The sequence below is a fragment of the Epinephelus moara genome, chromosome 22 (genome assembly GCF_006386435.1).
Source record: "Epinephelus moara isolate mb chromosome 22, YSFRI_EMoa_1.0, whole genome shotgun sequence".
Taxonomy (NCBI): Eukaryota; Metazoa; Chordata; class Actinopteri; order Perciformes; family Serranidae; genus Epinephelus; species Epinephelus moara.
Window position 1 is genome coordinate 29724661 of NC_065527.1, and position 16643 is coordinate 29741303.

The 16643-nt window shown below is 39.8% G+C and overlaps 2 protein-coding genes across 3 annotated transcripts in view; both read left to right on the top strand.

The window, feature by feature from the left end:
• Positions 1 to 5447, top strand: part of LOC126383951 (gastrula zinc finger protein XlCGF26.1-like) — a 141124-nt gene extending 135677 nt beyond the window's left edge. Inside the window, exon 3 of the mRNA XM_050034725.1 lies at positions 2901 to 5447. Within this exon, the coding sequence (XP_049890682.1) occupies positions 2901 to 4000 (1100 nt within the window). The 3' untranslated portion in view covers positions 4001 to 5447. The remainder of the gene's footprint in view (positions 1 to 2900) is intronic.
• Positions 5448 to 9139: 3692 nt separating this feature from the next.
• Positions 9140 to 16643, top strand: part of si:ch211-264f5.6 (carcinoembryonic antigen-related cell adhesion molecule 20) — a 44731-nt gene continuing 37227 nt past the window's right edge. For both annotated transcript variants that reach the window (XM_050034717.1, XM_050034718.1), the window contains exons 1-3: positions 9140 to 9267; positions 9609 to 9929; positions 16324 to 16487. In XM_050034717.1, coding sequence (XP_049890674.1) covers positions 9219 to 9267; positions 9609 to 9929; positions 16324 to 16487 — 534 coding nt within the window. In that variant the 5' untranslated portion in view covers positions 9140 to 9218. The remainder of the gene's footprint in view (positions 9268 to 9608; positions 9930 to 16323; positions 16488 to 16643) is intronic.

Sequence of the window (16643 nt, forward strand, 5' to 3'; positions counted from 1 at the left end):
TAACAACCAGACAATCAATCAATCAATCAATGAGAAACAAATACAAAATACATAACCTAGCTGTAATATTAAAGGGAGAGTACATACAATATAAATAGAAATAAATATCAAAACAGTGATACAAGAAAATACTTTACAATTGCACAGTTCATCATCTGACAAGTCTCAACTCTAATTTTGAGGTAGAGTGTGAACAATATAAATAGTATAGATTAAAAAGGAAGATTTTTTTTATTTTTTTATTTACATACTTGTTAAGACCCATTGCAATAATGAGATATAAATGCAAAATACATGATCTGGCTGTACCAACTCATATAAACAGGGGAGAGTGAGTACAGTATAAATAGTCAAATTTTTTATAAGTATATCAAAAACAAGTGGGCCAATATAAGAGATATAAACAAAAGAGGAGATACTCCAGAAGTTACAAAGGTTATACCACAATCTACAATATCTACTCAAGCATTCCTGTCTACACAGGGAGAGGAGGGGAGGGGGATGTGCCAGGAGGGGTGAAAGTGGCTCAACTTTCCCTACACATTACCTGCAGACACAGAAGCAGAGAAAAGTTAGACATATAGTAAACTTACAAAAATGGACTTAAGTCTAATGTCTCATTTAGTCCATGTGGCTCTAAAGAGTTAAGTGTGTGTATCCAGTAGGCTTCTCTCTTCAATAGTTGGTTAATGATGTTACCACCTCTAGGATTGGGATTAACTCTCTCAATACCTATAAATTTAAGAGAGGCGGCCGAACCATGATTTCTTTCCTTGTAGTGTCTTGCAATAGCATAGTCCATATTTTCATTTCTTATAGCTGCTTTGTGTTCAGCTATTCTCAATTTGAATTTACGTTTGGTTTGGCCCACATATATAAGGCCTCATGGACATTTGAGCATATACACCACATGTGTAGAAATACAATTAATGAACTCTTTGAATTTATACTTCTTCCCTGTATGAGGATGACAGAACTCTTTGGTGTCATACGTGTTAGAACAATGGGTGCATCTGCCACACCTATAATTACCATATACTTCCTTAGGAAGCCAGTTAGTTTTCATGTCAGGTTCTTTATACATTGATGTAACAATAGAGTCACGTATGTTTCTGCCTCTTTTGTAGCAGAACCTTGGTATGGAGGCAGAGATATGCTGCACAGCGGGGTCACATTTAAGTACACTCCAGTGTTTTTTAATAATGTTCTCCACCCTCCCAGAGATAGTATTGTATTCAGACACAAAAGTGACTCTGTTGTCTGCAAGTTAGGGTTAACCCTAACCCTAAAAGTTCCTCTCTATTGAGAGCTTTAGATTTGTTGATGGCTGTATCAATGACATGGCCCTTGTACCCTCTGTGGACAAATCTTGTCTTCATTTCTCTTGCTTTAACATCAAAATCATTATCTTTATTGCATATACGTTTTAACCTTACAAATTGTCCATAAGGAATGTTGTTTATCATTTTCTTAGGATGGTAACTTTCAGCATGTAGGATAACATTTCTATCAGTATCTTTTCGAAAAATAGAGGTATCAAGTTTTCCACTTTCATTTTTAGATATCAACAAACCCAAGAAATAAATTTCTCTTGACTATATTCCATAGTAAATCTCAGTGTAGGATAAGTATGATTAATATAGTCGCAAAACCCATGAAAATCCTCCTCATTAGATGTAAAACACAAAATCACATCGTCAATGTATCTCTTATAAAACAAAATGTTTTCCAAAAAGGGGTTATTGATGAATATATACTTCTTCTCCCACAGCCCCATAAATAATTTAGCATAATTAGGGGCGAAGGGGGAGCCCATGCTTGTCCCTTGAATCTGCAAGTAGTAGTTTTTATTGAAGTTGAAATAATTACAACTCAAAATAAATTCTGTAAGAGTCATTAAAAATTCAACTTGCAAATCTTCTTCCAATTCTAAAAAATGTTGCATAGCTTCAAGACCACCTATATGTGGAATGTTAGTATATAGGCTTTCCACATCGAGAGTTACCAAAAATGAATCTTTAGGCACTTCCAAACTAGACAATAATTTCAAGACATCACCAGTGTCTTGAATGTAAGAAGGCAAAGTCCCTACAATATCCTTAATGAAGTGATCAACAAACTTACTCAGTGGTTCAGATAAAGAATTATTCCCTGCAACAATAGGCCTTCCTGGTGGATTCTCCAAACTTTTATGGATTTTAGGGAGTAAATAAAATGTAGGAGTAACAGGGTGCTCTACTCTTAAATACTCATATTGAGCTTTAGTAATCCACTTCATTTCTAAGGCTCTATTTATGATTCTGTCTCTATCAGCAGTAAACTGTCCGATGGGGTTAGATAGTGGCTTATAAAAAGCATCATTACTCAATTGTCTCTCAGCCTCTGCAACATAATCAGTGGCATTTAACAGCACTATGGCACCTCCTTTATCTGACTTTTTAATGACAGTTTTTGGGTTAGACTGTAATTCTTTCAGGGCTTTCCTCTCTAAAAAACTAACATTAGAAAACTTAGATACAGGATTACACTTAATTACAGACACAATTTCGCTTTCCACTAATTTACTAAAGGTGGCTATAGTTGGATTAGGAGTGCCTGGTGGTGAGAATGTGGATTTCTTTTAAATTTACTCTCTGTGGATTCACATTTTCAGTTATATTGGAGTTAAAAATGATACCAGTTTTATTGTGAACAATATGATATGAAATACCCTTATCTCACAGCCAAGTAAATCACATAGCAGTTTGAAGTTTGTTTTGGTTTGAATGATGTCCAAATTTGTTATAAAATGTGCAACATTTCTCCCCAGGTTTCAGAAAGAAGTGATATCAGTAGTTAAAGTGTTAACATGAAGTGAATTTTTTCTAAGATGTGTGTATGTATTCAATTACTCTCCACAGATGCCCAGCAGCTGTTGCTCTCGGTGGTGAAAGAAGAGGGTCCTACTGAGCAGCAAGAGGGGAGCCTGAGTCAGGAGCCAGAGACCCCACACATTAAAGAAGAACAGGAGGGAAAGCAGCTTCAAGGGCTGGAGGAGGCTGATATCAAGTTGACATTCCCTGTGAAGAGTGAAGATGATGATGAGGAGAAAGCTCAGTCCTCACAGCTTCATGAAAGCCAAACTGAGGAGAACAGAGAGGCAGAGCAGTTAAAAACAGGAGGTGATGGAGAGGGCTGTGGAGGACCAGTACCAGCCGGGAAATCAAGTCCAGATAGTCCTCTGCAACAGCCAGCTATTCATGACAAGACTTTACACTCCTCTGAATCTGAGACTGATGACAGTAGAGATTGGGAGGAGACTAAACAACATCAGTCACATTTAAACCCTCTGCAAAACAATGAAGTATCTAGAAGTGATGTGGAATGTAATACTGGAAAAACATCAGTTAGCTCCTCTAAATGTACTAGAAGCTCTGGCGGCAAGGGTCATCTGCAGAAACGTACCAGTAGCAATTTGGTTAAACACATCAAAATCCATACTGGAGAGAAACCATTTAGTTGTTCAGTTTGTCGTAAAAAATTCACTCAGAAGGGACATTTGATACGACACTCGATTATCCACACAGGGGAGAAACCATTTAGTTGTTCAATTTGTGGTAAAGGATTCACACAAAAGGGAACCCTGAAACGACACTCGAATGTCCATTCAGGGGAGAAACTATTTAGTTGTTCAGTTTGCTGTAAAACATTTGCACAGAAGGAAACTCTGAGTCATCACTTGCCTGTCCACACAGAGGATAAACAGTTTACTTGTTCAATTTGTAAGAAAATGTTCACAGACCAGAGAAATCTGAAACGACACTTGACTCTCCACACAGGGGAGAAACCATTTAGTTGCTTAGTTTGTGATAAAAAATTTGCACAAAATAGAGATCTGAGACGACACTCAATTGTCCACACAGGGGAGAAACCATTTAGTTGCAGTGTGTGCGAGAAAAGCTTCACCAGGCTCGAATATGTCAAAAATCACAAGTGTGCAGGCGAGAGCAGAAATAAATGAAGCTGCAGAGACGCTTGATGAGCCACTGCTTTTCAGCAGGATTAAAGTACTGTGGACAAGGCTTTTTTTCAATCAATGATTAGCTAAAAACTGTCAGATGTTTGGGTGTGAGGTGATTGCTTTCTGGTATTACATGTATTAATTGATTAAAATTGGTTTTCTGAGTCTTACTGTCATGTGACCACTTACTATTAAGCAGTCATGTGTTAGATGTCTGAGCTTTTTAGCAGTTTCACTAGGGCCTGGCGATGTAATGATTTTGTACACTATATCGATATATTTTCAAGCAAGATACAGATTTAGACAACACCGTTTATATTGACATAGGGACAAGTTACATTAGGCATAACAGTGTGCATCAACCCACGTTTTCACCAAGCAGTATGGTACAGTACTGTTCCGTATCATCCCCATTTTTGGCCACCTCTCTGTTGGGGTACCTAGCACACAGATCTGGTACTAAAAGGGGGAGCTGTGAACACTGCAGTTAATTGACTGTTCAATAACAGACAGTCACGCTGCTCAGGGCTGAGTTGTGGCTGGATTTGAAGCTTGTGGAACCACTGTTCATACCATTGAGATTTCTATGAGTAGACTGTAACTATAAAATGAAAGAATGTTTTACTAACTTCATTCCTTCAAAACTTAAAGGCATGCCGTGCCGATTTGCGATTCCATTATCAGTTTAGACTACCCCAGAGATGGACCTTCTCTGGAGTAGATCCAAAAGCTGAGCTGCCCGCCCTCAAGTGGGTAGTCGGGACATCTCGCCAACCGCAGACAACCCCCAACGACACCACTTCTCCTGTGTACGTTGCGAGACAGTACTCACCTCTGTCTGCTGGAGACCAGGCATTTTTAAAAGTCTCTGTGTGTTCAGCTCTCAGTACTTTTGCAGCTTCTAACTTAAAGGGATAGTGCACCCAAAAATGAAAATTCAGCCATTATCTACTCACTCATATGCCGAGGGAGGCTCAGGTGAAGTTTTAGAGTCCTCACATCCCTTGCTGAGATCCCAGGGGAGAGGGGTAGCAACACAACTCCACCTAATGGATTTTGTAGAAAATACCGAGATATACATTGTGTGTTGCCATTCAGCCTGAAAATACTGATATGAATTTTTGTCTACCAAATATGTTCAAGGCCTACAGAGTAAAAAATATCCAGTATTTCACAGAGAAAGCAAAGATCAGAGAAAAGTGAAAATAAGTGTGAATTCAAATTTGTCTAACAGAAGGACAGGGTTCTTTGTAGTGGACGTGCAAATACATCATCATTAAGGTCTCTAACAAATTACCTAAATGTGATTTTAAGTGGGCTCAGTGAATTAATATTAAAGCAAATTGAATACTGTCACATTTCCAGTTGTTCTCAAATGATACCATTATTATGGGAAATACAATACTTTTTGGAGGGCTTTTTTAGGTGGTAAAAAAACAAATTAATTGAGGCAGTGTCTGTTCAGCACTAGTGATGGCCAAATGAAGCTTCATGAAGCATTTTCTTTATTTTGTGAGCCCACTAGATGGCACTCTTGGTTTGTAGAGAGAGGCTCAAAGAATGGCAATTCAGTGTGCTTTCAACCTTTTGTTGAACAAAAAGTGCCATCTAGTGGGCTCATAAAATAAAGAAAATGCTTCATGAGGCTTCATATGGCCATCACTACTCAGCATCATTTGATTTTAATGTAAATGATTGAGGATTTTTACCTTAAGGTTATTTTAAATAAACATTGTGATTACATCTATAAAGATAAAGGGTGGTCGCAGGTATATTCAGGCACACAGTATGAAAAAAAAGAGGTTTTTGAACAATAAAGTATGTAAGCATGTTCAGTAGAAACCTAAATAAAAGTATGAAACTGAATATGAACTTAATATGAGACCCTTAAGGTCTCAGTAATAATAATCTAATAATAATATACTGTATTATGTATTAACGTTCACAGGGGCCATTCTGTCCAATATGAGAGACACGGGGCCTGCAAATAAAAGTTTGATTGCTTTTATTTTGAAAAACAAGTGGTATGGGAGGTGGTTTTACTTACTGTGGCGGGCATATTTGGACTCTGAGCACTCTGGGGGAACCAAATGAAATCCATTTTCACAACTTACAGTTGCTCAAATAAAACCCAATTAACCCTCTCTACAAAGGTACTGCTTAGAATTCACGTTTTTAATGTTATATTTTGTGTTATTTATAGTTGTTTTAATTCAAAAGCTCTAAGTACTTTGATCACTTCCCCAGATGTCCACCAGGTGGCAGCAGTGCCTCACTTAAGTACGTGTAGACAGTGGAAGATTCTACTTCACCTTTTCCAATTTGATCGACCTTTATTTATCCCAAAGGAAATTCTTGTGCCAGAGAATGCTTCAGATTACAGAGACACTAAATACAGTAACAACCAGAACAATAAGTGGGTTCCCGGTCAGGGTGAGTGTTGAATATCTGGCAAAATATTGAAATATACAAGATAAGACGTGTTTTCAAGGACCACAGCAAAGAATAGTGCCTAAAGTAACAATAGAATAATAAATAATAATAATAGATAAGTACAATAGTTACTAAAAATGAACTAAAATGGTGGGAGAAAGCAGACTGTGCCTGATAATCAATGTTATATTGAATTTAACAATGGATTTAATTAGCAATAATGCCATAGTTTGAAAAAAGTAAAACTATCATACATTTTGACAAGGCATAGGAATAGATTGATTAATGTGAAAAGACCCATTACATTTCTCCAAAGTTCAGTTTATGACTCCTGACAGAAAGTTAAAGCTGCTTACTAACTTTTTTTCTTTGCTTCATTGGAAATAGGGCTCGTACTGCATCCTTCAACTAAGAACTGAAGAAGCTTTTTGGATGAGAGGCGAAACGTCTTCAAGAAACGCAAGCAAGTCCAGTTGCCTACGATATAGCACCTACGATTCAATTAAGATGTGTTGAGATTTAAAGAGACAGTTCACCCCAAAATTAAAAAGACATATTTTTCCCTTTTGCTATTCCCTTGTGCTATTTAGTCCCTCCAGGATTTCACTGGCTGTTTTTTGGATTGTTGCGGTCTGAAATGCCGGATTTATAGGCCTGAGATGTTTATAGGCTTTTTTTTTTTTTGCAATTAAATTGTCGGCAAGTGAAAATTGCAAAAATAGTTGTGATGCTGTCAGAGATTCTGAGCTTATTACTATGAACATTCAGTGCTTCTTGCAGAATTTGAATGCAGCCTATTTCTGATGGTAGGGGTATCGGCAGCTGATCCCTGACAATCAGCTATTGATGCGGCCCCATAAAGTGGCATATATAGAGCGGGTCATCCACCAATGGGAAGATCATTGGTTCAATCCCCTCCTCCTCCAGTCTGCATGTTGAAGTATCCTTGAGCAAGATATTGAACCCCAAATTGCTCCCGATGGCTGTTCCATCGGTGTGTGAGTGTGTTAAAAACTGAGTAACGTAATGTAATGTAATGTATGGTAGCCTCGGCCACCAGTGTGTGAATGTGTGTGTGAATGGGTGAATGTGACTCAGTATGGTAGCCTTGGCCACCAGTGTGCGAATGTGTGTGTGAATGGGTGAATGTGACTCAGTAGTGTAAAAAGTGCTTTGAGTGGTCAGATGACTAGAAAGGCGCTATACAAGTGCAGGTCCATTTACCTTTCGATGTAGAGTTGAAGGACCATCCCCGTGAGTCACTCTCATCTCATCTCTCTGCCTGGTTAGTATGAGCTAACACAGCACAGTGTAATCTCATCATGGTTTGCCACTTGGGAGAAGAAGCCCCGCTGCAGCGGCTAATGTCTGACACCGAGCTGTTAATCCCACTCTTCCTTCTGCGCAATGATAGGGTCGGCAGATGTAGTTTGGTCGTTAGAAAATAGTTTGTAAATAAAACTGTGCACAACAAAGTCTGTGGATTATCTTTACTATCGATCTAAAATTCAATATCTAATTTATAGTAGAGGGAGGGTCATGTATTTTGCACCAGCCACTCAGGGAGGCATAAGGAAAAATATTTGTAGCAGGGAAGGTCAAGAAATAAATGAACAAATAAAGTCAGACCCCATTCACCCCCTTCCACTGATAAATAAAGAATAGTCCTATCATTCATAGTCTAGCTATTCATATTAGGAGGAGCACGTTTTGGTTTTTTTTTATGTTTTTTTTTTGTTGTTGCTGCAAAAAATACATCAAGTCAAGATGTTGGACAATTTTTGCAAATTTTTCTGGGCCTCATGCAGAAGCAGTTTCTGTGCCCTATAGTGGACTCAAGTATCCCACAGTGCACTGTGAAAAGTAGTGTCGCTCACCAAGCAATACACCCCATCATGCACTGCGCCAAAGGAACGGACGGACGGTATGGGACGGACACCGAGACGGATAAGAGGAGGGAGAGCAACTCGCTTACATTATTCTGTCTGCCAGTCTAACCTTATTAATAGGCCTTAAAACCAGCCACAGCTCAGCCCTGAGCAGAGTGACAGTCTGCTATTGACCAATCAGCAGACTGCAGTGTTCACAGCTCCACCTTTGAGTACCAGATCTGTGTGCTAGGTACCCCAACAGAGAGGTGACCAAAAATGGGGACGATAAGCAATGGTTCCATTGGTACCATCCACAACTTTTCACAGTGGAAGTGGAAAAAAGCATGCCAGACTGAACTGAACTGTACCTTACTGCTCAGTGGAATTGTGTGCCAGGGTGGACTAAACCATTATGCACCTTCAAGGGGTGAGAAGGGCCTCAAAGAGCTTCCACTAATTCTTTTTTTTTTACCAAGTTCCGTCTTTCAACCGATGTATTCAGCTTATTTTAATTTAGTTTTGCTACCAATTACATAGAAATAAAACATTGCAAACAAAACCAAACTTTTCATTCCAGGCTTTTCAAGGGCCCCCTGGGAAATCAGTTCCCTAACAGCGCCCCTGCTGAACTTGTTTGAACTTGTGAATGGGGGATTAAGTTAAATATAACTTCTAACATGAACTACAGGAATGCAAATGATTCACTGATTTTTTTATTTTTTTTATTTCAAAAAGGGGGCGCACATTACCACAACATCATACCAGTGACGTGTGTGTGTGTGTGTGTGTGTGTTTAGTGTAGATAGATAGGGGGAGTGTGTGTGTTCACCTTGTCTGGGTGTGTCCCTCTAAAAGCAGCAGGTACTGTCGCATTCTCGTCTCTGTCTCTGCTGGAAACACTTGAACCGTCCGGAATGGATCTGTTCGCCTTTAAGACGCTTCTGGTTCTGCTCTCTTTTATCGGTAAGAAGCAGCAAACACTCAGTGTGAGATGAAACTGCAGACTGAGCTGCTATTTATGTTATTTGTGACTTTTTTAAAGTTTGTGCATTGAAATGTGTCTCTCTCTGTGTGTGTGCATCCATTAATGTAAAGTAATATATTTACTAGGAAGCAGCAGAGCAAAGAGAAACCTCTCTGTAAATAAAAAGAAGATTATAGGCTAGGCTACTTCATAATTTTAGTTGATCATGCAGTAGGCTATCACCACAGCTACTTTTCTTTTCCCCAAGTTCTTGACATGTTTCTCGTTTAGGCAAAACAGGTCTTTAATCTGACTTGTCCCTCACATTTCTTCCCCTCAGGATGCTGTGCAGGGAACGTCCTGCCGCCGGGTCCGGTGGATGCAAAATTGGGGACAAATGTAACTTTGAAGACACTCATTGACAAAGCAGACTTTACCGTTATAATCTGGACTTTCAAAACCGACGGCGAACCGATTCCTGTTGCTACCCAAAGCGCAGGAGGATTGCAGGTGAATGAGCCTTACATAGGAAGAGTGTCGGTTAACAAGACCAACGGCTACTTGACGCTGGGATCCCTGACGACTGAGGACAGCGGGGTTTACACCATCACCACAGTATCAGCTGATACCAAAACCGGGGATATAGAACTCCGTGTTCTAGGTGAGTAATTTTCCAAATTAAAATAGCCTACATGTGATGCCGAATTCAAGAGATCTTCATAACGATTCAGAAAGTAGTTCTAGTCATATATTTTGATGCTTATTACGTGTCTGTGAACCAGTGCCTTGTTAAATGAGTGTTCTGTCTACGGGTCCTTTCACATAGAATTTGCTCGTTTCTGAGTGGGCACTCTATTTCTGTCGACTATTTCTTGGACTTTTATCTATGCCGAATTGATGATCAGCTCTTAGAGGCTTAAATAAAAGTGTTTTAATTTATGTTTTGGGATTCGTAATGTCTCCCAGATACACTTACCGTACAACTGGTAGATTTTCTTATGTGGTGCAGCTCGAAGGCGCAAGCCACACCTGTTGAGGGTGTAGAGCCACGGAGTGCAGGTATCCCTGCGCTACTGGAAAATCTTAAGGAAGCACTTTGTGCGTCGCTTAGCAGCCACACATTAGAACAATTGTTTGAGGACTATATTCTTTGGCGGAGGGGAGGAAAGGTAGGCTACTCCTCTCCTCATTTGTTCTGTCTGAAATTTAAAGAAATAGTTCACGGTTTTTTTAGATGGGGTTGTATGAGGTGCGTGTCCATAGTTAGTATAGTAGATGCTGTGCGGTACGCCCCCAATTTGGAGAAGCAGGCTGGAGCCCGACATTAAAGCTAAGCAGTCTACTGCTGTGAAGAGGTCAGCCACAAAAGTATCGTAGACACTTAAAAAAGTCCCACCTAAAAAAACAACAACAACAATATCAAGAAAGTGTATGCTATATTTAGAATATTTTCACTGCTTTACCTTAATGTCAGACAGTGATTTCCAATGGTACAATATAGTGGTTATATTGCTCTCCTCAAAGCCAGAATCCATTGAGAAAAACAGGGATTTAACATTGCTGAGCACGGGAGCCGCTGGTCTACTGCTGCCTCAAATCAATATTTTGTTTGTGTTATTGTGTGACTTTGGTGTTTAAAAGGGTTATTTTGGATTTCACCAAAGTCACACAATAACACAAGCAAACTAATGATTTGAGACAGTGGTAGACCACCAGCTCCTGTGTTCAGGGCGCTAAAATGACTGCTTTTGTCAGTGGAGTCTGGTGGATTTGAAAAGAGCAGAATTGGGGGATCTGAAGCTGTTAACAGCTTCTTGATCAAAACGGGCTGTCTGACAGTGAGGTAAGGCGATGAAAATACTCTCATTATAGCAAAAGCTTAAAGTGATATTGATTTTTTTAGGACCTTTATTTAAGTGGCTAAAATACAATTAGCAGTGCATTGATTAGCTTCTGTGTGCTTCTCCAAATGGAGGGTGTGCCAACTGACATCTACTGTAGGTAATACAGTGTAGGTCAGTGTCCCATACAACCCCACTTCAAAAAATCCAAACTATCCCTTAAAACATTTCAGGAGCATCTGAGTTCTCTTCTACATGATAATGATGTTACTTTATTTGAGGTTGTGCCTAATTACACCCATGAGCTGCTGTTGTAAAATCACTGCATCGTAATGCCTCGAGTGAGTAAATCCCCCAGTGTTTCAGTTTAATAAATAGCCTTTTCCTGATAAAGGAGTTGTGTCCTCATAGCCTGATTCATCGGACAGGAAAAATCAACAGCCTCTTGCACTGTGCTACTTAAGGGTGTGGCTCCTAGTACTGTGCTTTACTGGTGGAGTGGCTGTGTGTTTGTTTGCGTTGAAGTTACAGTTGCAGTTACAGTTAGGGGTATTAGGTGCTCTGTTCAAAGCTGTGACTTCACTACTTCATGCAGGTGCGAGAGTATTGTACAGCCCTCATACTGTAGTGATGTTACTTCAAAGCTCTAAAACACACACACACACACACACACATTAACCACAAGTGCTGGTAAAGCCACTGAGTGAATCCAAAATTTCTGTTAAAAAGTGGCCAGATAATATCTTATACAAAAACCTATTAGACAGTCTATATCCAATGATTATGGCAGGTGAGTATTACCTGTGTATGTGTGTATGTGTGTGTGTGTGTGTGTGTGTGTGTTTAGCAAGATCTGTTGACTTTTGGAAAATCATTGACTCGTATTGAACACACACAGCTTTGCAGAGCTTTTAAGCCTCTCTTAACTAACTAATTTGGTGGCACATTTCTTGTCTGGTTCAGTCTCAGCTGTTTTCTAATAAAGCCACAGTAACCGACCTGCTCAGCAGCAAACAGCAGACACAGTATAAGTTTAGCTGGTGAACATGGTGAAGCATTTAGCAGCTAAAGAGACGGATATATCTCTCAGCAGTTGGTGGAGCTCAAAAACGGAGCTAAAAGAGAGAGAATATTCATCAGATGGACAGAAGCACCACTTTTATGGCATGGCAGTGTATTTCCTAAGTCTTGAGAAGCATTCTTAGATAACACCCAGAGGTGAGATGTAGCTGTTGTTGCTTGAGGTTGACTGAAATGATCATTTCGCTGCTTTTAAGTAGTGTTATATTAGGCGTGTATCAAAACCCATCAATTAGCCTCACTGTTGCACCACCTAATTGCTAGACAAAAATGTTGGCATTGTATGTTTTAGCAAACCATGGATACATACAATACATTTTCATGTGAATATGTGGTGGATACTTGCTGTGGTTAACGTGTGGTTAGTATTAGGCACAAAAACCACTTTGTTATGGTTAGGAAAAGATCATGTTTTGGCTTAAAATACCTGATTTTGGGTTCGCAATCCCTGCTGGAAACGCAGTGATGTTTTAGTAAAAACAATAGCTTTTTGTGGCACTATCACCGCTACAAAAAACACCCACCTTTGATGCCTAAAAAGCTGCTGGGAGCAAAATTGACTTGCTAAATCACTACTGGTTTTGTCGTTTGTTGGTCTTAAACAGTGATCTGTAGCTTGGCAGGCATCTTGCCTAGGTGTCACACCATGCAACATCCCCTCCACCTCCTGCTGACAAAGTCAGCTCATATACTACATCACTTTACAAACGTTGATATGATACGTATGAAATGTGCAAATGTATCATTCATGCTTTGCAGAAACGTACAATATCAACATTTTTTTCTGGTGACTAGAGCGTGTTGCACTTGAGCCCCTTTACCACTACACAAAAAACCCACTAACACCTGCTAGCGTTTTTTTTTTAATGTAATGGAAGAGGTTACAATCAGCATTCACACCCAGGTCCAATGACTCTGCAGTAGTCACAGGTATTTATGGGCTCCAGCTCTGATTGGCATTGATGGAAACACAACAACTGGGTTAACGCGCTAACTTTAGCCCCTTTACTGCCAAGATGCAATGATGTGCCACCACGAAATACTATCCATTTCCACCCAAGAAGCACTCAAACATAGATCCAAGATAGTCTGCATCAACTTTGAAAGAGAGGCTAAATAAGTAAGAGATATCTAAAAAGAAGTAACTGCTGTGAAGTTTTCCCCGGCCTCCATGCTGCTTTTTACTGTTTACTGACTTGTTTTCATGTTTTCCACACTAGAGGACCAAATGCACTGAATTAACTCTTAAGATTTGCTGTAGCTTTTACATATTTCAACATCAGAACACAGAGAGGTTACCGGACACAGATGGAGTGACATTAACAATAGAAAACCCTTTGACAATGTAAAGCAACCAGGTAGGGCTGCAGCTGATAATTCATGTTATTACCGATTATGTCATTTTGTTTGTTTGATTAATTGTTAGCCAAAATATTCAGTATCCTCTTTTGTTGGTGATATTCAGTTTACTATTAAAACAGCAAAGGAATGTGTCAGATCCTCACATCTGAGAAGCTTCAATCAGCAAGTGTTTGACGTTGTATTTGACGTATGAATGAAACAATTATCAGACGAGTTGTTGTTGGTTAAATCTGTATGGCTTGATGAATTGATCAGTCAACTAATCATTGCAGCTTTACTCAGCTGTGTATACTTTTAATAGGTCAATCAACTTGGTGCCATGGTCAGCTTTGGTAATGTGCACATCTCCACTCAGGCTTATGTCAACTACAAAATGTCAGTTTGAAACTTTATTTATCAAAGGATGGTTGGCGGTGGAGCATGCATGCTTTTTCCCAGCATTGTTTCCACACAGTGGTCGACCAGTAAAACCACACATTTGATAAATACCAAAACAAAACAAAACCACCAATGTGGATCCTCAGTGTCCCTGCAGGGCAGTCTGGTTTACAAATAGTTAATAAAATACATCTGAAAAGAATCATCTCCAAAGTAACCATTATGTGAAGTTAGTGCGTGAGCTCTTGGATGCCTCGTCTGTTGCCCCGCCGTCAGAACTGGTTACCACTCCTTCACATTGTTCCCACACACCTACTGTTGCCTAATCATCCGTACATTTAGAAACGAAGCTCCAGGATCATTGAGAACGAGTCCAGCAGGTCTAGTGGGTGCAATTTCTCTGCCATCTTAATTTACCCCATTGAAATGTTGATTCAGAGCACAGTTACAACAGTGTGAAGAGAAACCAGCCTCAGGCAAGAAGCTTATTAAATTCTCCACCCCCACGTATGATCATGCCACCACAAAAAGTTCACTCGTAGTAGGGTTTCGTCAACAAAACTATTGATTAACTTTAACATTTGCCATTAGCTTTGACAGTTGGTGTTTTCGGATCCATTTTGTTTTGATGGTTAGTACATTTTTCTGTATATAAAATGACAGGATGTTTTGTGCACAGTTCTCTTTGATAGTATAAAATGCACAAAAGAAAGAAACTAGGGATGCCCCCTTAAAGGAGACCCCTCAGTCAGCTGAGATTGCTTCAAGTCAAGCAGTAGATTTTTTTTTTGTTATGCTTTGTGGTTTTTTGCTACTCAGTGTGCTGTACATTTTGGTCCCCAGATTTTGCTGCTGAGTGAGCACTCTTGACTTTCACAATACTATTTGTACAGTCAGCTGCAGACACAATGCAGTGACACAGAGGAGGAGAGGCTCTGCACTGTAAAGATCAAAAAATGTTGTTGCACATTTCCCATTCATTGTCAGTGCAGTTAACTTGTTTATTATATGAATGCTGCTGTCACACTGAACGTCCCGCTGAGCCCATTAAAACAGATAATCTGTGAAAAAACTCATGTACCTCCTTCTCCTTGTAGTGCTTCTAATACCATTTGCAGGGATCCACTCTGGGAGGGAATAAACCTTAGGAGTCTCTAATGCAGCTGTCAATCATCTGCATGTGAACTGTGGTCAAAATGTCAAGCTAGGCAAGATTCTGTAACAGCATTTCCTATTTCTCACCTCAAATGTTTTCAAAAACATATTTGAGTCTTCTGTTTAGCTGTAAAATGAGATTGTTTGCTCCTGCCAGTGGTTGGTGCTCCATTTTGGCTTGACTGTTTTCAATATGGCGGTGGGTCACAAACTCTCTTTAGCCCCTTTTACATTGCCTTTTCAAGGCGGGAATGTCACACCCCTATTCCGCCTCGCTGATCTGTATAGGTACAATCGCGGAGGTAGCACCAGAGGTAGTAACAGCGCCACAACGAGGTCTGTATAAATGGGACAGTCGGTGGGACGGGATCATGGGCAGCGTGAATGTGACATTTTGACAATGTATTCTGTGAGCAGCCCACTGTGGGAGATTTAAAAAGCAGTTAATAGCAGTTAGCAGCTAACTCAAAGAAAAAGAACATCTGTTGAAAATGTCCGCAAATTGGGTAAAGAATGAGATGAGGGAGCTCCTTACCCTCTGGGCAGAGGACAAGATCAGCTGCCATATAACAGGGATGGTAAATGATCGTTATTGCCATTCTGCCATTATTATTGTTTATAAAGCACTGCTGACACATATCTCAAAAAGACTTTTTCACATTGGGTTATATTGGGAAACAGACATCTGTAAATCACCAGATACATTTTTTTGAGCGTTCATCCCCCACGAAATGACTCATCCCTTTTCATGCCGATTCTAGTTAGTGGAGCGTTATACCTGAAGTTAGCTGCTCAGCCAGCAGAAGTAAGATGTTCGGCAGCAGTCAGTTGTGCTTGCCCACCACAAGTCTCTAGTGCGTATGCTCTGTGGGCCGCAAAGTGCGGAAGCAGTGCAAAAATCCCCGGATCATCCAGGTGATTTTATACGTGGCAGCTGAACCATTTTGACTTCATGTGCCACTAAGCAGCTCTCATAGGAATATTTTTTGCTGCAGAGAAACATACAGTTTTTCACAGACTATCTTTTTCATGTATGTATGGATGTAGTAACAGTTTCACCAAATAGGACAAAGTTATTTTTATAAAGGATGCCAACTGTAGCTTTAAAATATATCATTCTTTACAGTAAGGATACAGTCAGGATATGATACATGAGTTTCTCCCCCATTCAGTTGTATTTACCCAACAGTTCACTTATCTGTTCCTCATGCAAATCAATCTCACTGTTTCTCCCTGCAGTGCCGGTGTCTGATGTGACCATCACCTCCAATGTGCCTGAGGCAGTCGAGCACAACAGCACTGTGGTTCTGACCTGCAAGGCTAAAGGCTCCTTCCTCAAGTTCACCTGGCTCAAAGGCACCACGGCCATCGTGCCTGATGGCAAACACTTCGCAGAGGAATCTGTCAGTTTACATGTGTTTTTAAATGCATAGTTGTTTAAAAGTTCTTTATTGTATAGATTGAGTGTGAGCCTGGAGGAAAGATTTACATTTTATCTTAAGTTATTCCATTGTAGTTCATTCATTCATTATTAATTTATTCATCTGTTATTTCTTTGT